We start from the raw sequence: 27,801 nt of genomic DNA, 5'->3' as shown, positions 1-27,801 counted from the left end.
CTATGACTTGGCCTTGGCTACGTGGATGATCACAAAGCCTTTGATGTCCGGGAAATGGGGGCTGACGAGGTCCACCTGCAGCTGCCTTGGGCCGCTCTTGGAGGGGGTGATGTTGAACTGGACCGAGGCCCTCTCCTGGGGCTCCAGGCTGGGCACACTGTGGAAAGAGGATGGGAAAAAGGCAGACCATTAGCCCTCTCTCCTTCCTGAGCCTGGCCTGCCAGTCCATGGCTCTCCAGAGCCCTCAGGATCAAGGTCACACCTTGTGGCTTGACATTCAAGCCTTGTTAATACGCTTCTAGCTTAATCTTCCTTCCACCACTTCTCACTCTTTCCAACCCGCCAGGCTAGTCTCCTCTCTGTTTCCTGAACATACCTCACACTTCCTCGCTCTGAGGTTTTGTCTGCACTGTTCCTCCCACCTAGGATGCCCTTCCCATTCCAATCATATCCAAGGCCCAGATGAAGTTTCTCTTCTTCCAGGATACCTTCCGTGACTACCAGCCATGGAGACCTCTGACTAGGAAGACTTCCATCCTCCTTTACACTGGAAAAGCTTCTCAATTCATCATTTAAAGCCCAGATCAAATATCAGCTCCACTGGGGCTTCTCCCTGGTCACACCCTACTCCCACTCCCACAGGCTGCCTCTGACTCCCTGGACCTTGGGGATCCATCCCTCTGTTTGCACAAATCACACTGTCCTCATTTGAAGGGCCATCTGTCTATGAGAGCCCTTCTCCAGACCCAGAACCCGATCTGTTCATCTTGGTGTTCCTAACAGTTGATGTGTGTGGCTTAGAGCACAGTCAGTGTGATCAAGGACCATGTGAGTGAGTGAGTGAGTGAATCAAAGAATGAATGAGTGAGTGAATTATTGAGAATGAGTAAGTAAATAAATGAGTAAGAATGAATGGAACATGTACGAATGAGTGAATGAATGCATAAATGAATGAATGAGTGAATGAATAGCTAAATGAGTGACCAAATTAAAGAAGGAATGAATGAGTGAATGAATCAGTCAAAACTGAGTTGAGCCGATGAATGAACAAGTGACTGAATGAGTGAAAAAATGAATAAAGAGTGAGTGAATGAATGAGTGAAAGAGAGCAGATGAATAAGAGAGTGAGTAAATGAATAAGTAAATAGATAAATGAGTGAAAATATAAATGAATGATATGAGTGGATGAGTTATATGACTAAGTTAATGATTAAATAAATGAAGGAATGAATAAATGAATGAAGGCTGATATGTCTAAGCAGTGGGCTGGTTCCTGGGGGTCCAGAATCTCTCCCGCACCCTCATGCCAACAGTTTCTCTATGGCCCATATTATAAGGAAGGCAGCCCCTCACTCACCACCACTAGACTGGCACTTACGTGATGCTGAGCTGTCCCTGGAGAAGGCCACTGCCCTCCACCATCAGCACACAGTCCTCCACTCTCTCCAAGAGGGGATTGACCACCATCACTTCCACCACAACTGCTTCCCCTACCACGGCCGGGCCCAGAACCTGGAGGGGCAACACCCAAAAGTCATCCCTTCTCTTCCCCATTCCCCCAGGAAACCCGTGGTCCTGGCTGGGTCAGAGGATAGTGCATTAATCATGTCTACCTCCTGCTTCCACGTACCTCGTTACTGATCTCCGGCATCACACCCATCCCCCCGCATCCACACCACTCATCCCCACCCTAGAGAGCTGAAGCTGGAGCTAAAAGCACAAAACCCCCAGCTTCTGATGTCCCCCCCTCAGCTCTGAAGGGGCCTGCTAGGTATGGTGGGTGGATGCGAACAGGAGTCACCTTGATGGTGATGAAGTCCTCCAGAGTAATGTCCTTCTCCACCAGGAGCTTCTCTCCTTTGGTGACAAGGCACATGGCAGCCAACAGGATCTTCTTGTCCTCTGTCAGCTCTTCCTTGTATTGAGAGTAAGATATTGTGACTGGGATCTTTTTCTCTGGAGGGGAAAGCAGATATGGGAATTGGGGGTCTGATTTTTTTTTGTCAGTACCTAGAAGGAGGAAAGGAAGACTCAATTCATAGTTATACTCTCTCTGGTCCTTACAATCAAACTGAGACAGGAATTGTTATCATCAGTTCACAGATGAAGAAACCTAAGGCTCAGAGAAGGTAATTTCTTTCCTGATGTCACATAGCTAGTAAATCAAGTAGCCAAGATGAGGTGGGATTCAAATTCAGGCCAGTCAGCTACCATGACACCAGATTGTCTCTCCAAGAGCTCCTGGAGACGTGTTTAAACTTTCTCTAATCATTCCAGATGGAAATCTCTCAGTCCATCAACCATTCATCCCACCAGGAATTCACTCACTATTTATTGAGCACCTAACTTGTACTAGGTGCAGAGAAGAGGGAGGCCAAAGGTCTGCCTCAAGCTTCCAATCAAGTGAGGAGGCCATCTTCCTCGCAGTTTCTCCAAATCCTCCCACCCTGTTAAGGCCCAGTCCTAATCAGCCCCACCAACGGTGAAAAACCTTCACTAATATCCCCACCCAGTGACCTTGTGCCCTCTGCCTTCTGAGCTCCTATGATCCTGGCCACCTCTCTCTCTCTCATCAGCCACGAACACCCTACGTACGTATTCTCTTCTTGTGAGCAGGAGTCACCACAGGCCACATCTGACTGTCAGTCATATTTGGGTTTTTTTTGACCACCATATATTTTTTTCTTTTAGGTACAACATGTCCTTTCCACTTTGTCCCTGGCCCTACCATCTGCTACTGCTCTAGCACCACTATTTCTTTTATTTCTGTTTCCTTCCTGTCCATGAAGGCATCTGAGTTTTCAACCCGTGGAAATGGTCCTTAAAGGGCTTGAACTTGGCTCACACATTCTGTTCCCCCAGAGGCTGCATACTGTAGATGCTTCCTGAATGCCTGTAGGATGATCCTTGTGCCAAGGTTCTACCTTGTTTTATGGGTCCCCTTAGTCCAGTAGGTCATTACTGGGAGAACACTTACTATAATAATAATGATAATTAATAATTATAAAAGCTAAATTTTACTGAGGGATAAAAATGTGCTGAATACTTGGAAGCACATTCATGGATTAACTCATTTAATCTACACAACAATTCCATGAACAAGTATTATTATCCCCAACTTATAGTAATATCAATAATACTGACAATCACTACCATAAATTAGATGTTCATTGAGTAGTAGGAGTTATGCCAAATACTTTATGTATGTTATATCATTTACTCCTTGCATGATGGTAGACCAGTGGTTCTCAAAATATGGTCCTGGGACCAGCAGCATCAGCATCACCTGGAAACTTGTTAGAAATGCAAATTCTCAGGCTCCAGTGTGAAGAACCACCAGATGCCGCTAAAGATGCACGTGGACAGAGCTTTGAACATTAGTTCAGACCATGGAAGAAGGGTCCCTCTCCCCATGGGAGAAAGACTGTCCCTTACAATGTTCAGACCAAGGCATCTTGAAGTCCTCTGGGTGATGGATTCCACTGATAATCTTATAAAAGCTGAGTCCCTTTTCCTAGAACAGTGTTCTGAACAGCACTATCAATCACTGAATATAACTGATAACTGTAGAATACTCCATTCAACAACAGTGTAATACACATTCTTCTCAAGCTGACATGGGACATTCACCAAGATAGACCACATTCTGGGCCATGAGTAACACATTGCCAAATTTAAAAGAATAGAAATCACACAATGTATGCTCTCAGATCACAATGGAATTAAACTAGAAATTAGTAACAGAAAGATAGCCAAAAAATCCCCAAATACTTGGAGATTAAACCACACACTTCTCATAACACATGATCCAAAGAAGATGTCTCAAAAGAAATTTAAAAATATTTTGAACTAAATGAAAGCACAACTTTTCAAAATTTGTGGGATGCAGCAAAAGCAGTGCATAGAGGGAAATTTATAGCATTGGATGCATATATTAGAAAATAAGAAAGATCTAAAATCAATAATCTAAGTTTCCACTTTAGGAAACTAGAAAAAGAAGTGCAATTAAATCCAAAGCAAGCAAAAGAAGAGAAATAAAATTAAAAAAATATTAGAGCAGAATCAATGAAATTGAAAACAAGAAATTGAAAGGGAAAATCAATGAAACAAAAACTGGTTCTTTGAAAAGATCAATGAAACTGATAAGCCTCTAGCCAGGCTAAATGAGAAAAAAAGAGAGAATCACACAAATTACTAATATCAAAAATGAAAGAGGGGACATCGCTACAGATTGCATAGACATTAAAAGGATAATAATGAAACATCATAAACAACTCTATGCCCACAAATTTGATAACGTAGATGAAATAGACTGATTCCTCAAAATACACAATCTGCCAAAAGTCACAGAAGAAGTAGACAATATGAATAGGCTTATATCTATTAAATAAATTGAATCGATAATGAATAACCTTCCAAATACTGAAAGCATCAGGTCCAGTTGAGTTCACTGGTGAATTCTGCCAAGCATTTAAGAAAGAAATGGTACAATTCTCTACAATCTTTTCCAGAATATGGAAGCAGAGAGAATACTTCCTACCTCATTCTATGAGCCCAGCATTAATCTAATACCAAAACTAGACAAAGATATTACAGGAAAAGAAAACTACAGGCCAATATCTCTCATGACCATAGATGCAAAAATCCTGAACAAAATATTAGCAAATTGAATCCAATAATGTATAAAAAGGATTATACACCATGATCAAGTGGGATTTATCCTAGGTATGTAAGGTTGCTTCAACATTAAAAAATCAATTAATGTAACCCATACCATCAATAGGCTAAAGAATAAAAATCACATGATCACATCAATAGATGCAAAAAAAGCATTTGATAAAATCCAACAATTATTCATGATAAAAAATCGCAGAAAACTAGGGATAGAGGGGAACTTTCTCAACTTGATACAGAGCATCTACAAAAAGTCTACAGTTAACAACACACTTTATGGTGAGAATCTCAAAGCTTTCCCACTAAGATCAGGAACAAGGTAAGAATGTCTTATCTCACCACTCCTTTTCAATATTGTACTGGAAGTCCTAGCTAAGGCAATAAGACAAGAAAAGGAAATAAAAGGTACACAGATTGGGAAGGAATAAATAAAACTGTCTTTGTTCACAGATGACATGATCATCTACATAGAAAATCTGAAAGAATCAACAACAAAAAATCATGGAACTAATATGTGATTACAGCAAGGTCACAGGATATAAGATTAATATACAAAAGTCAATCACTTTCCTATATACTAGCAATGAACAAGTGGAATTTGAAATTAAAAACACAATACCATTTACATTTGAACCCCCAAAATGAAATACTTAGGCATTAATCTAACAAAATATGTACAAGATCTGTATGAGAAAAACTACAAAAGAAATCAAAGAAGAACTAAACAAATGGAGAGATATTCCACGTACATGGATAGGAAGACTCAATATTATCAAGATGTCAGTTCTTCCCAACTTGATCTATATTCAAGGAAATCTCATCAAAATCCCAGCAAGTTATTTTACAGATATCAACAAACTGATTCTAAAGTTTATTTGGACAGGCAAAAGATCCAGAACACAATCATGAAGGAGGAGAACAATATCGGAGGACTGAGACTACCTCACTTCAAGACTTACTATGAAGCTACAGTAATCAAAACAGTGTGGTCTTGGTGAATGAACAGACAAAAACATCGACAGAACAGAACAGAGAGCCCAGAAATAGACCCATACAAACATAGTCAACTGATCTTTGCCAAAGGAGCAAAGGAAATAAAACAAACAAAAGATATTCTTTTCAATAAATGGTGCTGGAATAACTGGACATCCAAATGCAAGTAAATAAACAAACAAAAAAACCAAATAAATAAATCTAGACACAGACCTTATACTCTTTACGAAAATGAACTCAAAGTGGATTATAAGCCCAAATGTAAACTGCAAAACTATAAAACTCCTACAAGATAACATAGGAGAAAACCTAGATGATCCTAGGCATGGCAATGATTTTTTAGATACAACACCAGAGGCACAGTCCATGAAAGAAAAGATTGACAAGTTGGACTTCATTAAAATTAAAAACTTCTGGCCGGCCCCCTGGCCTAGTATTAAGTTCGGTGCACTCTGCTCTGGCAACTCAGGTTCGGTTCCCAGGGGTGGACCTACATCACTCATTGGTGGCCATGTTGTGGCAGCAACCCACATACAAAATAGAGGAAGATTGGCACAGATGTTAGGATAGGGTGAATCTTCCTCAAGCAAAAAGAGGAAGATTGGCAACAGATGTTAGCTCAGGGCGAATCTTCCTCAGCAAAAAAATTAAAAAAAATTAAAAACTTATGCTCTGTGAAAGACACTGTAAAGAGATTGAGAAGAAAAGTCACAAACTGGGAGAAAATATTTGCAAGAGACCTATCTGATAAAGGACTTATCCAAAATATACAAAGAACTCTTAAAACTCAACAATAAGAAAATGAACAACTTGATTAAAAAATGGGCAAAAGACCTGAACAGACACCTCACCAAAGAAGATGTACAGATGCATACAAAAAGATGCTCAACATCATACATCATTAAGGAATTGCAAATGAAAACAATGAGATACTACTATACACCTACGAGAATAGCAAAAATCCAAAATACTGACAACGCCAAATGTTGGAGAGGATGTGGAGCAACAGGAACTCTCATTCACTGCTGGTGGGAATGCAAAATGGTACAGGCACTTGGAAGACAGTTTGGCGGTTTCTTAGAAAACTAAACATGCTCTTATACTATCCAGTAATCATGCTCCTTGGTATTTACCCAAATGAGTTGAAAACGGTCCATACAAAAACCTGCACATGGATGGTTATAGTAGCTTTATTCACAACTGCCAAAACTTGGAAGTAACCAAGATGTCCTTCAGTAGGTGAATGGGTAAATAAGCTGTGGTACATTCATATAATGGAATATCATACAGCACTAAAAACAAATGAGCTATCAAGCCATGAAAAAAAAGATGGAGGAGTCTGAAGTCCATATTTCTAAGTGAAAGAAGCCAATCTGAAAAGGCTACATACTGTATGATTCCAAGTATTTGACATTCTCAAAAAGGCAAAACTACGGAGACAGTAAAAAGATTTGCAGTTGCCAGGGGTTCGAGGAGAGGCAGAGGAGCAAAGAGGTGAAAAACAGGAAATTTTAGGGCAATGAAACTATTCTGTATGATACTCCAATGGTGGACACATGTCATACATTTGTCAAAACCCACAGAATGTACAAGAGAGTGAACCCTAATGTAAACTATGGACTTTAGTTAAAAATAACGTACCAATATTAGCTCGTCAACTGGAACAAATGCACCACACTAATGCAAGATGCTAATAGTAGGGGAAGATGGAAAGTGGTGATGGAGTATATGGGAAGTCTCTGTACTTTTCACTCAGTTTTTTTGTAAACCTAAAACTGCTAAAAAAATAGCCTATTAATTTAAAAAATGATAGATTTTAATAAATTATACATTTTAATAGCCATACCATTTGGCTCAGTAATTCCACTTCTGTGAATCTATTCTAACAAAACACTCCAAAATCCAGACAAAAAAATATTTTTTGCACCAAGATGTTTACTTTAGGGTTTTGTAAAATAGCAATAAGCTGATAACTATTTCAAATAAGGAAAAAGATAAAATAAATCACCATATATTTATTTAAAGATTCACATCTATTAAAAGGATGTTACTGAAGAGCTTATAAAAATATTTAATTTACATTGTAAAGTGAAAAAATCAGAGCACTAATGAGTATTTGCAATATAATTAGGACTATGTTTTTCAAAAAGCAAATAAGCATTAAAAATTTGGAAGGAAAATATGTTAATTTGTAGATGGGTGGCAGGATCGAAGGTGATCTTTCTCCTGTGCTCTCTAAATCTTTAATGAATATGTATTATCTTCAATACGAAAAAAAATTGCTAAAAGCCAGGAGAAAGTGCATGTTAATCATTTCATTACGAAGTGTTATTTTGTGATTTAGATTTTGTGAAAACCAAGTGACATCTCCTTCACATGTTTTCACGCCCTGTCAAGATACACAAGCTTCACTTACCAGAAACCGGCCCAGAGGAACAACTTCTTTGTTTAATTGAGTCCTTAGAGTTCAGAAGGTAGGTATGTGAAGAGAGAGAGAGAGACAGAGAGGAGCTGGAGGGGAGGGGAGATAGAGACAGAGAGACAGACAAAGACAAAGGGGGAAAGAGAGAGAGACAGAGAGGGAGGGAGAGGGAGAGTAGGAAAAGGCAGAAGAATAATCAAATGGGATACATTTAGTAAATCATATATGAACTGCTACATATTTAAGGATCATGAAAAAAATCCTTGACATATTTTTTAAAAAATCAGTTGGAATAAAGTCACTTAAAATTATGCAAAAACCTTCAAAAGGACTGAAGCCATTCTATTTTGGTGAGAAATACTAAGGGTACATTTCAGGCAAATGTACCATTAGGCACATTAAGTGTAACTGGTGTGTCCTGACCCCACGGCCCACTCGAAGGCCCGTAATCAGGCAACTGAATCAGCTGAGTGAATGTGCCCAGGGGTCGAACATTCCTGGCTGTGACCCCTGGCTCTGTCCCTCCCTTGCTGTGGGCCGTTGGTCAGGAGTGTGTCTCTAAGGCCAGGCTGAGTCCTGCCACCACACACAATGCCTGTGTGACTTTGAGTTTCCTCCTCTGAGAAACTGAGCTACATTGTACTCCAAGAAGTGGTTGTGGGGACTGCGGCCGATGCAGGTAGAATTCTCAGGACCTGGCCTGGTACATGTAAGCACTTAATAAACATCCCTTACTGGTCCGTCCCTCCATACAGAAAACCATATGGGCTCCAGAATTTGCTGGATTTTAGACAGGTGACACAAGGCATACTCCATATATTAGGAGATGCTCCCAGCAGGTGTTTATTCAGCATAGAAATATTCATACTAATTGGGATAAGTAGAGATTACAAATCACCTCACTGTCAGGTCAGTTTGCCACCAGATGACTATGGACTTTTATTACTATTCTCATTATTTAGCCCCTCTGAGCCTCAGTTTTCTTATCTGTAAAGTGGGGACAAGAGGCAAGACACCAAGCAAACGCTCAGGAATATCCTCTTCTTTCCTAGGAATGAATATAGGGTCCTGGGAAGTCCGGTCCTGCTCCAACCCTCATGGGAAGGGGATTAGGCTGGCCAGGTCCCACCAAGCCTCGTGTTCTTACCTTCTTCCGGCCCCAGCCGCAATGTGTGGGATTCGTGCAGGATCTCTGCCACCCGCCTGCGGGTGTAGAGGATGGTGGCACCACTCAGGTTGACCCGGACCCGCTGGGCCCGGGAGGTGAGGTTGGCCAAGCACAGGGCCAGCCGCAGGTCGTGGCCCAGCTTGGGTGGCTCCAGCACCTTGAACTTGCCGGTGACGCTGGGCTTGGTGGCAGGTTCCAGGAGGTCATCACGCCAGAGACCTCGGCCGCCGGCCCTGTGGACTCGGGCCCTCCTCCCAGAGGCTTCCACGCTGAACAGCTTCTTCACGGCCTTGCTGTACACCTGCCTCTCCTTCCGGGACCCTGCAGGGCATCGGGCATTGTGAGGCAGGCACCCTCTTCCTCCTCCGCCTGTCCCAGGGCCCATCTCTTCTCATTTCCCCTCTTCTCTAGGCAAAACCACCACTCCTTCACCACTGTAATTTACTGCGGCTGTCGGAGGTCTCAAATTGGCAGCCCCAGAGCCACATGCAGACCTCAGCCATGTGCATCGTGTTTGGTTCTCAGACTATTTAAATAAATTTTCAATCAGTTGCCAACAACTTCAGATCAGGAAACTTCACATAACAATACAGATTTGTAGCTTCTCTGACAACTGGGTCTGAAGTCATATGATAATAGCTGATACTTTTGTAGACTTACTATGTGCCAGGCACTATAGTTCTAGGTGCTGTATTTTTCCCCCTAGGAGGTGGGTACTATTATCATCCCATTTTACAGACAAGGAACCCGAGGCGCAGAGAAGTAAAGCAGCTTGTAGGGAGCGGTGATTTAAACTCAGGCAGTCTGGCTCCAAATTCCATGTTCTTAATCACGCTCCCTTCCCACTCTCTACACAGCGACAAGGGTCTAGAGCTGAGTAATGGCTGCTCTCTCTGGGAGGGAATGTATTCTCTGGGTCTCCATGGTCTCTACCCTGTAATTCCCATTGGCCTGCTGCACTCATGGGGTGCCATCTGCAAGGCTCCTGTAAACATGTGAGCTTAGGACCCCTGATCTCCCACTTTCCCTGTTGTAGCTCAGACTTCTCTTTTGACCTCCAGACCAATACTTGCAACTGGATAGCCCCTCACCCCACCCGATGTCCCACAGGTGACTCAGATCCAACGAAACATGCCATCTTCCGCCCAGCAGCATTCCCAACTCCGCAAACAGCTCCACCATTCACCCAGTGTACGCAAGCCAGAAACTGGGAGTGTCCTTGACTCTTCTCAAACCCTCACCACCCACAACTGATCAGTCACCAAGTCCTGCCGAGCATCCTCACCAATCTCTAGAATCTGCCTTCGTCTCCATTCTCTCTTCTCCCATCAGACCACTGTATAAATCGCCTCACCATCAGGTCAGTTCGCCACCAGATATTGTGGAATTTTCTTACTATTGTCATTACTTAGCCCCCTACGAGCCTCAGTTTTTCCATCTGTGAAGTGGGGACGAGAGGCTCACAGGTGAGGCATTGAGCACAATGCTCAAGAATGTCCTCTCCCTTCCTGGGAATGCAGGTTCCACCCCTGCTCCAGTCCTTTTTCCACCCTGATCATCCCCAAATCCAACTCTGATGGTTCCACCTCCCTGTTTGAAACCTGTGGTGTGCAATCTCCCACACTGCTCCTTCCCAAATATTTTCTGTGAAGTACTTCAATACTGTGTGACTGAGGCTTGAAGGGACCCACGTGGACCTGAAGGTTCTTTAACATTATTAGTAAAATGTGTGTGAATTTTGCACCCTACTCCATAATGTATTCATTATATATTTTTACTATGAAAATGTTTCACCAGGAACAAAATGAAAAGACAACCCACCAACTGGGAGAAAATATTTGCAAATCATATATCTGAAAAGGGGTAATCTCCAAAATACATAAAGAACTCTTACAACTCAACAACAAAAAAACAAACAACCCAATCAAAAAATGGGCAAAGGATAGGAGCAGACATTTTTCCAAAGAAGATATACAGATGGGTCACTAGTCATCAGGGAAATACAAATCAAAACTACAATGAGATATCACCTTACACCTGTTAGAATGGCTATAATCACCAAGACAAAAAACAAAAAATGTTCGAGAAGATGTGGAGAAAAGGGAACCCTCATACACTGCTGGTGGGAATGCAAACTGGTGCAGCCACTATGGAAAACAGTATGGAGATTTTTCAAAAAATTAAAAATAGAAATACCATGCGATCCACCTATCCCACTACTGGGTATCTATCCAACAAACTTGAAATCAACAGTTCAAAGAGACTTAACGCACCCCCATGTTCATTGCAGCATTATTCACAATAGCCAAGACATGGAAGCAACCCAAGTGCCCACCAACTGATGAATGGATAAAGAAGATGTGGTGTATATATACAATGGAATACTACTCAGCCATAAAAAAAGACAAAGTTGTCCCATTTGCAACAACATGGATAGAGCTTGAGGGTATTGTGTTAAGTGAAATAAGCCAGACAGAGAAAGACAAACACCACATGATTTCACTCACATGTGGAAGATAAACTAACACACGGACAGAGAGAACAGTTTAGTGGTTACCAGAGGGGAAGAGGGGTGAGCATAAAGGGTAAAGGGGCACATTTATATAGTGACTGACAAATAATAATGTACAACTGAAATTTCACAATGTTATAAACTATTATGACCTCAATAAAATGATAAAAAAAAGTTTCATTTCCCTTCAAAGAATCTAATGTCACTTTCTCAGGAAGGCCTTCTTTGACCATCTGATTTTTTTTTAACAGCTTTATTCAGATATAATTCCATAACATACAATTCACCCATCTAAAGAATGCAACTAAATATTTTTTAGTATATTCACAGAGTTGTGCACCCATCACCACAATCTAATTTTAGAACATTTTGTCACTCCAAAAGGAAACTCTGTAACCATCAGCAGTTACTTCTCATTCCTCCCCCATCAATCCCAGCCCTAGACAACCATTAATCTAATTCCTAATTTCCCTATTCTGGACATTTCATATAAAGGGAACGATATGTGTGGTCTTCTGTGACTAGCTTTTTTCACTTAACATAATGTTTTCAAGATTTATCCATGTCGTAGCATAAATCAGTACTTGATTCCTTTTTATTGTTGAATAATATTCCATTGTATGAGTATACCACATTTTATTTATCCATTGATGGACATTTGAGTTGTTTCCATCCTTTAGTTATTTTGAATAATGTTGCTATGAATGTTCATGTATAAGTTTTTGTGTGGATGTTTGTTGTCATTTCTCTTGGGTATAAACCTAGAAGTGCATCTGCTGAGTTATAGGTAACTCTGTGTTTAGCATTTTGAGGAACTGTCAAACTGTTTTCCAAGGTGGCTGTACCATTTTACATTTCCACCGGCAATGTATGAGTGTTCCAATTTCTCCACATCCTCATTAACACTTATTGTCTCTTTTTTGATCATAGCAGCCCTAGTGGGTGTGAAGTGGTATGTTGTGGTGGTTTTGATTTGCATTTCCCTAATGACTAATGCTGTTAAGCATCTTTTCATGTATTTATCAGCCATTTGTATATCATCCTTGGAAAAACGTCTATTCAAATCCTTTGCCCATTTTTAAATTGGATTATTTATGTCTTTATTATTGAGTTGCAGGAGTTGTTTATATATTCTGGATATGAGTCCCTTATTAGACACATGATTCGCAAATATTTTCTCCTATCCTGTGGGCTGTCTTTCCACTTTCTTGATAGTATAATTTGTGGCACAAGTTTTTAATTTTGATGAAGTCCAATTTACCAATTTTTTCTTTTGTAACTTGTACTCTTGACGTCTTATCTAAAAAGGCTTTGTCTAACTCAAGGTCATGAAGATTAACTCATGTTTTCTTTTAAAAGTTTATACTTCTAGCTCTTACATGTAGGTCTATAATCTGAGTTAATTTTCGTGTATGGTGTGATGTAGGAGGCCAACTTCATTCCTTCACATGTGGATAATCAGTGGTCCCTCATCATTTGTTGAAAATACTATTCTTTTTCTTTCCCCTTTTGGATTTAATTGTCATGGCACCCTTGTTGAAATCAATTGAGTGTAATTTTAAGGGTTTATTTCTGGACTCTCAGTTCTATTCCATTGATCTATGTGTCCTTCTTATGCAAGTACCACACCATCTGGGTCATTGTACATTTATGGTAAGTTTTGAATTTGGGAAGTATGAGCCTTCCAACTTTGTTCTTCCTTTTCAAGACTGTTTCGGCTATTCTGGTCCTTTGCATTTCCAAATGAATTTTAGGATCTGCTTGTTAATTTTGTAGAAAAATTCAGCTGTAGATCAATTTTGGGGCATTGCCATCTTATCCATATAAAGTCTTGCAATCCATGAAAATGGGATGTCTTTCCATTTGTTTAGGTCTTTAATTTCTTTCAACAATGTTTTGTAGTTTTCAGCGTACATGTCTTGCTCTTCTTTTGTTAAATTTATTCCTAAGTATTTTATTCTTTTTGACGCTATTGTAAATGAGTTTGTTCTCTTAATTTCATTTTCAGATTATACATTGTTAGTGTCCAGAAATACAATTAATTTTTATATATTTGTATATTTATATTTTATATAATTTTTATAAATTGATCTTGTGTTCTATAATCTTGTTGAATTGTTTATTGGTTCTAACAGCTTTTTAGTGGATTCCTAAGGATTTTATATATACATGTCATGTGCAAACAGAGAGAGAGTTTTACTTCTTTTTTTCCAATTTGGAAATTCCTCTATTTCTTTGTCTTCTTTCCTTCCTTCTGTTCCTTTCTTTTCCTTCTTTTTATTTTTTAAAATTGTGGTAAAATATACTTAACATAAAATGTACCATCTTAACCATTTTTAAGTGTATGCTTCAGTAACATTAAGTACCTTCCTATTGTTGTGCAATCGTCACCACCATCCATCTTCAGAACTCTTTTCATCTTGCAAAACTGAAACTCTATACCCATTAAACAGTAACTCCCCATTCCCTCTTCCTCTCAGCACTCTCAACCACCCTTCTACTTTCTGTCTCTATGAATTTGATTACTGGAGGTGCCTCATGTAAGAGGAATCATACTGTATTCGTCTTTTTGTGACTGGCTTATTTCACTTAGGATCATGACTTCAAAGTTCCTCCATGTTGTAGCATGTCAAAACTAACTTCCTTTTTTTTTTTGCTGAGGAAGATTCACCCTGAGCTAACATCTGTGCCAATCTTCCTCTATTTTGTATGTGGGTTGCTGCCACAGCATGGCTGCCAGCAAGTGGTGTAGGTCTGCACCTGGGAACCAAACCCGGGCCACTGAAGCAGAGTGCACCAAACTTAACCACTTGCCCATGGAGCCGGCCAAGAACTTCCTTCCTTTTTAAGGTTGAATAATATTCCATTGTACATATATACCACATTTCGTTTATCTAGTCATCCATCAATAGACATTTGGGTTGCTTCCACCTTTTGGATATTGTGAATAACGCTGCTGTGAACATGGGTGTAACATCTCTTCCAGTCGCTGCTTTCAATTGTTTTGGATATATATCCAAAGTTGGAATTGCTGGATCAAAAGATAATTCTGTTTTTAATATTATGAAAAACTTCCATACTGTTGTCCACAGTGGCTGCACCGTTTTAAATTCCCAGGAACAGGGCCGGTCCCGTGGCTTAGTGGTTAAGTGCACGTGCTCTGCTGGTGGCGGCCCGGGGTTCGGATTCCGGGCGCGCACTGACACACCACTTCTCTGGCCATGCTGAGGCCGTGTCCCACATACAGCAACTAGAAGGATGTGCAGCTATGGCATGCAACTATCTACTGGGGCTTTGGGGGAAAAAATAAATATATAAAAATTATTAAAAAATAAATAAATAAATAAATAAATTCCCAGAAACAGTGCACAGGTGTTCCTAATTGTCCCACATCCTCACCAACATTTCTTTTCTTTTCTTTTTTCTTTTTTTGACAGTAGCCATCCTAACGGAGGTGAGGTGGTCTCATTGTGGTTTTGATTTTCATTTCCCTAATAATCAGTGATGTGAGCATCTTTTCACATGCTTTTTTGGCCATTTGCATACCTTCTCTGGAGAAATGTCTATTCAAGTCCTTTGCCCATTTTTTCCAGCTTGTTTGGTTTTTTGCTGTTGAGTGCCTGGAGTTCTCTATATATTCTGGATATTAACCTCTTACCATATATGTGATTTGAAAATATTTTCTCTTATTCTATGGGCTGCCTTTTTACTTTGTTGGTAGTGTCACAAAAGTTCCAAATTTTGAAGAAGTCCAATTTGTCTGTTTTTCCTTTTGTTGCCTGTGCCTTTGGTGTCATAGCCAAGAAGTCATTGTCAAGTCCAATGTCATGAAGCTTTTTTCACTTTTAAGAATTTTATAGTTTTAGGTCTCACGATTAGGTCTTTGATCCATTTTGAGTTAATTTTGGAATACGGTATAAGGTAAGGGTCTAATTCCATTCTTTTACATGTGGACATCCAGTTTTCCCAGCACCATTTGTTGAAAATATCTCTCTTTCTTTTTTTTTTTTGCCTAATTTCCTTGGCTAATACTTCCATTGCAATGTTGAGTCAAAGCAGCAGAGTGGACAGCCTTGTCTTGTTCCTGATCAGGGGGAAAGTACTCAATCTTTCACCATTAAATACGATGTTAGCTGTGGTTGTTTCATCGGTGACTTTCATCAGGCTGAGGAATTTCACTTCTATTCTTAATTTGTTGAGTTGGACATTGCTTACCACCATGCCTAACAAATTTTAGGTCCTATTATTATTATTATTAATCTGGATGTGAAATCACTTGACGTACAACAGGCAGTCAATCAGCAATAGATAATATTATAATTAGATAGTGGCAGCAAAGGAGAGAATGAAGAGCATGGGCTCTGGATCCAGATTCACTGCTCACTAGCTCTGTCCCTTGACGAGTCCATTTCCCTCGCTGCACCCCTGTTTTCTCCTCTGTAGAATGAACGCTATACCAGTGTCTGCCTTACAAGCTCGCGGTAAGTGCTTTATTAGCATCTGTTAAATAAAAGAACTAGCTAACATATGAAAGCGGCCAGTCCACAGCAGGCGCTCAGTGATGGTGATTGCTAATATTGTCATCATGTAACAGGATGTTGGTTTCTCCTGTGGCCACCACAAAACCCCAAAGACCCCATGTTCTAAGTTTCAGAAGCTCCCAGCAGTTGGGACCAGATATCAACCTATAGGACTTATGAGAGAGATGCCAGCTCAAGAGGCCTTACCACCTACAACCCCATCCACTGCCCTCCCTGAGACTGTAAGAAGAGGACTGAAGGGGATGAGGTCATCAACAGTCATGGAAGTGCCACGTTTCTAGAGAAGGCACTGGGGGAGTGTTGGTGAGGTGAGTGCATGTGTGTGTGTGGGGGGGGGAGAGGGTGTTTACAACAATCAATGTTAAAGTTTGGGGGTGTCTGCAACAAGGAAGAGCTGGCTGGCAAAGACTCGGGGTGCCTACAGGAAGGGGAAGTTGGCATTTCCTCCCTGTGGGAGGTCTGCTATCCTGTCTTGCTTACTGAGCCAAGTATTACCAGAGCAGGGAGGAGAGAATTGACCGGAGACGGCAGGTGGAAGACCGCTCTGCCCCCAGCCTTTGAGTTGGGGCACAGAGTAGAGATGAGTGTGGGGCCCACAGCCTTGTAAATCCCCTGCACAACCTGGGGGCAAAGATTACCATGAACCAGAGGGAAGCTGTGTGGCTGCCAGTGGGGTGGGAGGGGATCCACTGAAAGAGGGGGCCAAATGTCTCAAGAAATCAGCAGCGCCTGGGGAGCAGCACAGGAGCGAGTCCTGATGGCAGCAGGCTGTAATGGAGCCACCGTCTGTCCTTGTCAAGCATGAGAGTAAACTAGGGCAGCAGCACCGCCTGCCTAGGGACATGGAATCCTCGCCCAGTGAAGTCAAAGGCATTTGCTCTCTTCTCTCCTCCTCCTCAGCCCAACACACCAGAAGACTTAGACCAGTGTTCTCAACATGGGCTGCAGTTGGAATCGCCTGGGGAGCTTTTAAAAGTCCCGATGCCTGGTCACTCTCTATAGGGAGTTAGTGGGGCAGTCTGGGCTGCTGTGGTAGATTAAAAGCGGCCATAATACTCTGTTTGCAACTCCTCCCGTCAAGAGGTGGAGTCTGCTTCCCACCTCTTGAATCTAAGGTGGCCTCAGAAATTGCTGTGATTAATAGAATGAGGCAGAAGTGACGTGGTACAAACTCTGAGTGAGGCCTCGAGATTCCTTGCAGCTTCAATTCTCACCCTCTGGGAATGCTGCCGCCACGTGGACAAGCCAGGGCTGGAGCATGAGAGGCTAAGTGGGGAGAGGGGCCCAGCCAACCCAGCAGCCCCATCTGAGGCCCCAGACATATTCGAGATCCCAGCCAACACGACGTGGAGGGGATGAGCCATCCCAGCTGACCACAGCCCAAATGGCTGCCCCACAAGATCCTGAGCAGATAAATAATTGTAGCAATTTATATAACTAAAACAGCGCCCCAGGGGACTCCAGTGTGCAAGCTGGGCTGCAAACCACTGCGCCACAGAGCAGACACGGAGGGGTGGAGGCATCCAGAGCAGACTGTGCCCATCTACACAGCAACCTTCTGGGGTCTCTGCCTTGTGCTCCGGGGAGGGGAGGAGACAAGCTCTGATTCAAGTTTGAACTTGAAGTCTTCATTACTCAAATAACATTGTTTTAACAAGTAGAAATGGCTGAAAACATATGGATCAGATCACGGCATTGCTAAGGGACCTGCTATTCCTTGGGAAAGGGTGACCTTTAAAGTCCGTAGCTGGAGGTAGCTACTAGAAAAAACACACTTGTTTTGTTTTTGTATCCAAACAAGCACAGGCTCCTCAATAAACCAGTGACTAAAACTTAGTGACCATGGCATAGTGACCTTAGGTGACAAATAGGAGTTGCTATTATTATTATTATCTGGAACTGTGTCTAGTGCTATGTTTACTAGGTGTTCAATAAATATTACCTGCTACTATCATCACTATTACTAGTAGCAATTATTATTATCATATGTGATCACACCTAATACAGCGCCTGGCACATGGTAAGTGTTAAGGAAATGTAGCTGTTATTATGGGGAAATCTTCTCCTTAGCAAACGGGGGAAGCTATTCATACAAGCTAAAGGCACTTGGCTAGAGGAAGCTATCACCATCCTGACACGCGGGACAGGGCCTGGCCCCTGCGGCTGCCCCTCCGCAGCTGGGGAGGCCGGTAGAGGCCGCATATTGCCCTTACCTTCCGGATACTTGTAGAGGCCCGTGATGTCCACGCGGGAGTCGCTGCCCACCGCCTTGGTGGAGATGCACCTCCCGATCTTCTTTGTGTCGGAGTACACGCGCTCCCGGCTCTCATCCTCATTCCAGAGCCACGCGGCGTAGTCCGCGTTGACCTCCGAGAACACAAAGGGGCCGTCGTGGGCCAGGTGCACGTCGCCCTCGCGGATGGCGGCGACCGAGGCCGGGCCGCAGCGGAACACGCCTGGGCAGGAGGGGGGCGTGAGCAGCGAGGGTGGGGAGAAGCGGGGGCCGCGACCCGCCCGGCTGAGCCCGTACCTTCGCTCTCCTCCTGCGGGGTGGCGTCCAGAACCTGCCAGCCGTTGTAAAAGGGGCCCAGGTCCCGCCGGGCAAACCAGCTCTCGTTCCAGACGTGGAAATTCCTGCCACAGGGAGAGGACGAGGCAGCGTGCCCACAGTGAGCACAGAGGCCCTGGGAGGGGAGGTTCCTACTGTCAGCCAGACCCTGGGTGGTGCTCTGGGGCTGAGTCTTGTGAACCACTCATTCAACTGGGTTGATGAGCAGATATCATTTATATGTGTATGTATATGTGTATATATACATATACGCATGGATATGCACGTGTGTGTATATATATCAAGAACCTGTTATTCCCGCCGGCCTGTGGCTTAGCAGTTAAGTGCGGGCGCTCCACTGCTGGCAGCCTGGGTTCGGATCCCTGGGGCGCATGGACGCTCGCTTCCCAGCCATGCTGAGGCCACGTCCCACATACAGCAACTAGAAGGATGTGCAGCTATGACATACAACTATCTACTGGGGCTTTGGGGGAAAAAATAAATAAATAAATAAAATTATAAAAAAAAAAAAAGAAGCTGTTATTCAAGGTGCCAGGAATACAACTACAAGTAAGACAGAAGATCCTTGCCCTCACGCAGCTGACATTCTAACAAAGATGACAGATTGGAAGACAGGGAAATTGAAGTAAGCAGATTAAAAAAAAATGGAAGTAACATAAATGCTGTGAACAAAGAGAGGGGCTTGAGATAGAGGATAACTGCTGGAGACCTACTCTAGGTGAACGACATCTAAGATGAGACTTAAAGGGAAAGAATTAGCCATAGGAAGAGTGAGGGGAACAGTGTCCAGGCAGAAGGAACAGCATGTACAAAGGCTCTTGAGACAAGAAAAAGCTTAGTATGTTCGAGGAACAGAAAGTACGTAAGTATCTCTGGGCTACAGCAAACATGGGGGTAGGTAGGGTTCAGATCTTGCAGACTTCTGTGGGCCTTGGAAAGGAGTTTGGGCTTTATTTGAAGTTTCCTGTGTGAAAGATGAGAAGGAGACTAGGAAAAGTGACATCATTTGCACAAGGTCACACGGTAAGGAAGCAGCAGAGACCCCTGGTTTGCCTGACTTGGCACCTTTACGCTGGCCTCAGAACTCCTCTCACGGAGGTAACAGTCTTGGTGGCGAAAATATCTGGATAGGCATTTGAGGGTAAAAGTGAGGACACTGAGAGCCTGCATGGTAACAGAGGTCCCAATGTCAAAAAGAAGTGTCTGTCCATTCTGCAGGAGGAAAGGGGAAGAAGGTAAGTGTTTTGGTGCTCCTGCAGGGAGGGGGAGTGGAGAGGACCAAAAAGCGGAGAAGGAAAGGGGAGAGGAGAGGCAGACGATGGTAAGAGGCTGGAGACCAGCTGGGGGAAGGGCTCCTGGACGTGCTCCCCTGGGGGTGGCTGAGGACATTCTAAGGATGGGGACGCTGAGGCCGTCTGTGTTTCTGCATTGTATGATCTTCGCCATTTCCCCTACTGTTTAGAAAGTTGGCTTTGTGTGACAACTCACACACATATGAACAGACATTTGGGCAGGGTTATTCACTGAAGCCTTTTTTGTAAAAGCAAATGTCTGGTCCAGCCACGTGAGCTGGTTAGGTAAACGATGGTCTTTCCATACAATTGAAAGGCAGGCCAGGTTCATACCCCTGCTCTACCACTCTCTAGCTGTGTGGCCTTAGACAAGTTAACTAACTTCTCTGTGCCTCAGTCTCCTCATCAGCAAAATAGAGATAATAATACTAACTTGCTCACGAGGTTGTTTGCAGGGATACACAAGTTGATATATGCACAGCGCTTAGAGCCGGGCCTGGCACAGACTAGGTGCTCCGTGAGCGTGGTGTTATTATTTTTTTAAACACTACAAAAAATAAGGACACCTTGTATGTACTGATATGGAATTGTTAAATGTACGAGCAAGATGAACAGGATTACATTACGCTGCCAACAGTAAGTGGGTAAAAAGTGGGGGTGCGAGGGGACGATGTATGTGTATGTTCTCATATCTGCAGAGCCGCTCTCTGAAAGCAGGTGTAAGAAACTCGGCCTTGTGTTGCCTCCAGGAGGAGGACGGCGAGGCTGGAACTGGGAAGGAGCGAGACTTAACACTGTACCTCATTTTGTACCTTTTGAATATTATGGCATATAACTGTATTTCCTATTTTAAAAAATTAAATTAATTTTTTAAAGCTTCGTGCAAAGAATTTTGTTTGAGCTGGGAAAGGAGGTTGTTTCCCACCCAAGACACTCAGCAGGGCACACAGGCAGCTGATGGAGAAGCAGGAGCGTGATATAGAGGTAACTATGCAGGGGGAGTCTCGGCCCCGCCCAGTCACAGGAAGCTTGCGGAGGACTCAGAGTCCCAAGAGGGGAGAGGTGGGGGTCCAAGGCAGTCAAATCTTGAGTCCCTCTCGTGACCTCTGAGTCACGTGTCCAAAGACCCATGCATCTCAGAAGAGGAGCCACCCTGCCTAGGACCAACCCTTCCACAGGGTGCCTCTCAGTTCCTCCAGAACAGGCTCAGACTCAGGAGAGCCAGGTTCCAGATCTGGGTCTGCCTCAGAGAGCCCCTGGGACCCAGCAGGCCTGGGACCCACCACATGCTGTCTTTCGTCAGGTCCTCCAGGGTCCGCCCGAACGAGTCCACATATTTGTCCACACTCAGGCTTCCGTCCGTGTCATGGGCCGAGTTAAAGTTGGACACAACCCGTGTTGCGATCCCCAAGCACCTGAGGACTGAAGAGCAGGAGGCTCGTTAGCCTCTAGGAGTGGGCAGGACCCTAGACTCAGGGAGGGCTCTGGTCTGCTCCTGCAGGCTGCCTGCCTCATTTCCAGCCACAGCCCCTCCCTGTCTTTGTCTGTCTACCTTGCCTGGGCTGAGACTCCTGTCTCCACTCTCAGAAACACCTCCATCCCCTGAACATCCCCTCAGGGGACTTCTGGGGACACTACTACCACCTCCATTTGAATAGACAGGCTCTGAGGCTGGCGGGAAGCTATGTCATAGCCACGTAACAGCCAGTTCATTTTCCTGAGGGGACCAGATGCCTGGGGGGCCACAGGACTTCCCCCAAGGGCACTCAGTGAGCTCAAGACAGAGGGAGATGGGACTCCTTCTGCAAAATAAAAGATCAAAAGTCATGTAAATGTGCAGTCTGGTTTCTCTCTTCATTAACCAGACTTCTGTTTCCCCATGACCAATAAAGACTGTGTCTATGTAAATATATGCAAATAAATGCAAATGAGGGACCCACTGGGGGTTGGGCACATTTTTCCCTGGGTACCTGTGCACATGACTCCAGCGAAGACCCAGCACTGGCCGTACTTGACTGGCTTGCACCTGCCCTTGAACCACTGGTGCAGAATGGCCACACTGCCGCGCCAGTGCAGCGGGCTGGTGCCGCTGCCGTACCTGCGCCGCCACTGGCCTTGGACGACGCCCTGGTCGTTGTTGCTGTTCACCTGGGCAGAGGGGGCCAAGGTCCAGCACCAGGCGGGGCTTCCCTCTTCAGGAGCCTCGCCATCGGAAAATCGTCTCCAACTTTGGACCGGCCAATCATCTGGGACTACCTCTTGCTTTTAAGTGGTCTGAAAATTGGGGCCATTTGCTTCTTCAAATACCTACTTTTTGGTACCATTTATCATTTTCAATTACCTTCCCTTGGGATACTCAGTTGTTGAAAATCATCTATGGTTTTAGAGCATTTCCTGTTTTAAATGATCTGTTTTGGGGACTGCAGGTGTTGTACCAGTTATAGAGACAGCTAACATTCGTTAAATGCCGCCTGCGCTGGGCACTGTTCTAAGGGCTTTGTGTATACTATGTTAACCTGTTTAAAGTGGGTTCTCTTATTTTCCCTTTTTTTCAGATGAGAAAACTGAGATTCAGAGGGGTTAAGGGACTTGCCCAAAACACAGAGCAAGTTATCAAAAGGTGTGGGTGACCCCCAAGTTCAGGACTCTGACTGGGAGCCTGTTCTGCTGTCCCACAGGCTGTTATCACTCTACAGTTTGGAACTGGTCACTGCTTTTGATTCTCTGTGCTCCGATATATCTCTGAGGTCTTGAGGAACGGAGAGTATCAAATACGAGAAGAACAGCTTTGTCCATTTTTTGGAATCACAGATACCAACCCACCTATCTTAACACCTGGTTGCTATAGAGAGCGCTAGTAGGCCTTCTGGCTACCTTTTGAGGAGGAAGCGCCAAGGTGTGTAGTAGATTAAAGATGGCACTCCTCTTGTGGAGAAGTGGGTCTGTGTACCTCTCCCTAAATCCGGGCTGGCTCGTGACTGCTTAGACCAACGACTGGGGGGGACGTGGTACGTTGCCAGTTTCCAGGCCCAGACCTTACGAGACTGGCAGCTTCCACTTGCTCTTTCTGGACTGACTGGGGAGAAGCCAGCCGCCATGTCTGATCACCCTGAGACTGCCAAGCTCTGAGGGAGTCCAAGCAACCATGTGAAAAGGCTGCTGGAAGAGAGAGAACAATGACTGGCCAGCCCCAGCTGTTCCGACCATCCCAGCCCAGGAGCCAGACATGAGAGTGAGCAAGCCATCTTGACATTCCAGCTCTAGCAGACATGGCGTGGGGGAGAACCAAGGAACCACTGACTGCCAGGACCAAGGCCCCAGATACATGGTCCCGTCAAACCACCCCAGACATCTGCAGCCATTCAGACACCCCCTGTGGAAGCATCTTGGAGCAGAGACAAGCCATCCTCATGGTGCTCTGCTCAAGTCCCTGATCTGCAAAATTATAAGCATAATAAATGGTTGCTTTACAGCACTGAGTTTTGGGGTGGTTTGTTATGCAGAAATACAGAATTAAAACAAGAGATGACTTGGCAAAAAATCATAGGGCATGGCCCTGGTGTTGGCCTGGGGATCCACGAGGGAGTGTGTACGCAGGAATGGTGGGGCTCCTCACCATGGCGCTGACGGCCCTGGTGACATAGACGGGGTCGTGGCGGCGGGACGTGTCGGTGGCTGGGTCATCTTGGTGACTGGGGCTTCGGTCCAGGATGGAGAGGCAGATGTTCAGGATGTCCTCCTCAAACTGTCCCCAGAGAGGCTGTACTTAGAGGCCAGAGTGTCACCCATATTCCAGACCGTCCCACCACCCTCACCCCGTCAGTCCCTTGTGTCATGCAGGGGAGTTTGCCTACACCTGCCCCCCAACTCCCAGGGACACCACAGAGCATCCCCAAGTCTCAGAAACCCTTCCTCAAGAGTCACCCAGGAATCAGAAGCTCATCCTTAATCACATCCCTCCCCTGTTCACTAGTCCCCCATGGCTCCGCACTACCCACAGTAGAGATTGTGGAAAACCAGAGCCACATCCACCCCATGGTATACTCGTTTGGTTTACATGATTTTTTTCAAATACATTCAAATTAGTTGACAACACTTAAAAACTAGGGGAGTTTTACATACAAATTAAGATATTTGGAAGGTCTGGGAGCCACATGGCAACAAGAGGTGGGTGCTGAGAAGCGGTTACCTCTTAGATGGGCCCTAAATCCTCCAGTGTGTCATCCCTGCACAGCCCCTGAGCCACAAATGCTTCTCACCCCCAGCTCCTCAGCCTGACAGTCAAGGTCCTTAACCCACCTGGCAGACCTTCTTCTGGCTGCGCCCCCGGAGCCCAGGCAGACAGAACTCCTCTAGCAGAACCTCAGCTACTCCCTGACTGCCTGCCTCCACACTGCTCTGTCTGCACTTCCTGCTGCCTGTCCAGATCCTGCCCAACTCTGGACATCCAGCCCCAATATCATGAAGCCCCCGCAATCCCGGAGGTGGGGTTTGCTTTCACTCTCTTCTGAGCTCCCTCTGCTGCCGCCTCTACCACTCTGACTTTCCTCCTCCCATCGCACCTGTACTGTGACTATGTATCTAAGCCAGTGGCTCTCACGGTGTGGTCTGTGGACCAGCAGCATCAGCGTCACCTGGGGGCTTGTCAGAAATGCAGATTCTCAGGCGCCACCCCAGACCCACTGAATCAGCCACTCTGGGGGTGGGGCCCAGCTATCTGTGTTTTTACGAGCTTTCCATGTGATTCCAGTTCACACTCAAGACTGAGAACCCCTGATCTAAGCTATTTATCCTTTCACGACAGAACCCACCTGCTCTGTTTCCAAACTATATCTAAAGCACCTCCCTCCCATGGACCCAGCACAGGCCCTGGCATGACTAACAGGAGGTGAGTGAATGAATGGGTCTGCTCTAAGAGTCAGCCCAGCCGGTCCCTCCTGGGAAGAAGCGAGCAGATGGAAGGGCTCCCGAGCTGACTTTTCCCATGCCCCAGCCCGCGTCCCCCTTCTGGCCTGTGCCTCTGGAGACCTGCCCGAAGTTCCAGCCTTGGGCTTGGATGTGCTTCTCCACGCCTCGGAAGATGATCCCACTGTCGCTGAGCACGTACTCTTGTCTCTCCTCCTCCGAGGCCAGAAACACGGCGTCCTCTGAAAAGTAGTTGTCAGGCCCGGTGTGGGCTGGGGCTCTGGCCTTGCCGGCCTGGGGAAGGGGCTGCATCAGGGATCAGCTGCAGGATGGTGCCTGGAGTCTGCCAAGGGCAGGAGGGGGCAAGAGGGGCTTGCCGGGCTCCCAGGCTGCCTCCCGGCCAAGCCCCATTCCACCTGGTGGTCTTTCCCCAGACAGGGACCGACCCCAAGCCCAAGACTGAGGGATTTTAGGTGTCCTGACACTAGGGGTAACTCTACTTGATGCCAACAGCAGCCTCATATTTCTTAAATATTAATAAGAATACTGACCCAGGCTACTGCTCACTTCCTTACCCCTTAATAAGAGTACTGACCCTAGGACCCCTTGAGATGTGCCTTGTACATTACAAGCATAAGTGCTATGAATTCTCGCCATCACCCTAAGAGGTAGGCACATTATTATCCCCACATTACAGACAAGAGAACGGACTGATAGAGGGAAGCAACTTAGCAGAGCTGAGACTTAACCAAGGCTGTCTGATGGCTAAAGCCTGGCTCTTAGCCACTCCTGGGCCTCTCCTGCCATCAGGCTCCATCCCTGCCCCCTGGCGTCTGCACACCAGAACCCACTGATTCCTGCCTCTCTGCCACAGGCTCCTTTGTAGCACCTGCTACCAGGCTCCTCAGCTCAGTGCCCACCTCCGCCTAGGCCCGGCTCTCGCCAAGCTCTTGGCATTCACCTCCCTGTCCCTTAACCTGCCTCCCAGGCTCCATCTAAGGGCAGGCCCTCCTGTAGGACTGCTTTTGGGAAAACCTCTGCCTTGGACTTGGCAGCTCCTACCTGGGCACCATGGGTTGAACAGGAGAACGAACTTGCCCAGCTTCCAGTCACTGTGTTTGCGGCGAGAGGAAACCCTGGCGCTCAGTAGGTAGCGGCCAATGACGGCACTGGGCGGGCTGGCGAGGCTGATGGTCAGGGTGTTCTCCATCTGAGCCTCCTTCACTGTTGACCAGGCATTGCCTACCTCCAGCTCCGACGTCGATGTCTGGAACACAGCTTTGGTGCGGAGGGCCTCAGAAGGCTGGGGTCCTGGAGGACGGGAGAGGGAATCAGGAGACCTAGCCGCCCTAGGAAACCTAAGTGTACAGAAGTGAAAAAGCTACAGGCCTGCAAGGCCAGCCTTCACCCCCTGAAGGGGGGTGACTCCCACTCACTCTGGATCATGGAGAAAGTGACAGGACCATTTGAAACCATAAGTCTGCCTTATGTATGGCCAGGAAAGAAAAGCCTGGGCTCCAAAAGTGCCTAATGAATTTCCATACTCTTCCAGAGCCATAGATTCCCCGGTATGCTTAGCATTCCAGAATTGTCATCTCATCTGTCCCATTGCCTGCTGGCAGCACCTTCCAACCATCCCCAGAAAGCTGTCATCAAAAGCCTCCAGGGTTCAGGTCTCAGCCCACCTACAGGGTCTTGCTTCCCCTGAAGTCTGCGCTGATGACCACAGGACCTCAGGTCACTGGTGACAAGGCATCTTTCTGACTGAAGACCAGCGGAGGGCGCTGGCGAGCCAGTTACCTGTCTCCACAGTGAAGATGAAGGTCTCCTCACTGTCCAGGGATCTGTTCAGCTCCAGCGTGATGGTGAACATCTGGCCCCTGCGAACCACCAGCTCGGGGCTGGGGTACTCCTGGGTGTGGTGGGCAGCACCATTCCTCAGCCGCTGCCAGTCCACCTCGATGACTCTGATCCCTGAGCAGAGAGAGGACAGGGAGATGAGGCCAAGCCCTCGGCTCACTTCTCATCCACGCCTGGCTGCCCTCCCACCTGCTTCGGCCTGCTGGTCGTTTGCTCATGCAGCCCCTGTTTACCCCTTACAGTGGATTCTGGTTATTCGTGGTGGTTATGTTCTATAAAGTCTCTGTGAACACTGAATTAGCGAATACTGAACCAGTGCTTTGAGGGGAAATACAGAGCTGGCTTCCTACGAGCCTCTGGTCACACCATTTTCATCAACAGATCAATACGTAACCTTGTTTTATGTGTGTTTCTGCTTAAAGACATCTAATTTAATGTACTGTTGGTTCATTTACACTGAACTTATGGACAACAGCACTACAACTCATGTCTGAATGAAGCTTATCTGACACACGTTTTCTCCATAAGGCATATCACGGCCTTCCTGTGGTTAGGAACAGTGGACAGCACTTCAGCACTGTGCTTGGGGCCATTTTAAACAGCAAAATCACCAAAAAACAGGACAAAAATGCAAAAAACATGGCATTAAAGGGACTGGGAGAGGACACGTTTACAATCTGAGAGCAGAAGCAAGAAAGCAGAGTGTTACCTTGCTCGACTTCCGTTGGGAGCATGCGTGTTAGGCGACTCTATTTTTCACCTCTCTGTACCTGACTGCTAATGACCACAAAAGTGGCAAGAGTATTGATTTGGAGTTTAAAATAAATTTTAGCAAGTAGGCCAATTTGCAAACACAGAATCTGTG

General features: G+C 45.2%; 1 protein-coding gene across 1 annotated transcript; it reads right to left on the bottom strand.

Annotated features, from left to right (window-relative positions):
* Positions 1-27,670, bottom strand: TGM6 (transglutaminase 6). The gene is made up of 13 exons (XM_058562202.1): positions 27,646-27,670; positions 26,877-27,050; positions 26,139-26,387; positions 25,200-25,318; positions 23,788-23,916; positions 22,142-22,319; positions 21,455-21,593; positions 18,841-18,944; positions 18,524-18,766; positions 9,237-9,578; positions 1,802-1,956; positions 1,379-1,512; positions 1-157 (listed from the first exon to the last, which is right to left on the bottom strand). Exons 1-13 carry the CDS (start codon positions 27,668-27,670, stop codon positions 1-3), a joined length of 2,148 nt encoding a protein of 715 aa, XP_058418185.1.
* Positions 27,671-27,801: the final 131 nt, after the last annotated feature.

This window comes from Diceros bicornis, chromosome 19, assembly GCF_020826845.1.
Source record: "Diceros bicornis minor isolate mBicDic1 chromosome 19, mDicBic1.mat.cur, whole genome shotgun sequence".
Taxonomy (NCBI): Eukaryota; Metazoa; Chordata; class Mammalia; order Perissodactyla; family Rhinocerotidae; genus Diceros; species Diceros bicornis.
The sequence above is the reverse complement of the archived record's forward strand: the minus strand, read 5'-3'. Positions and strand labels throughout refer to the sequence as shown.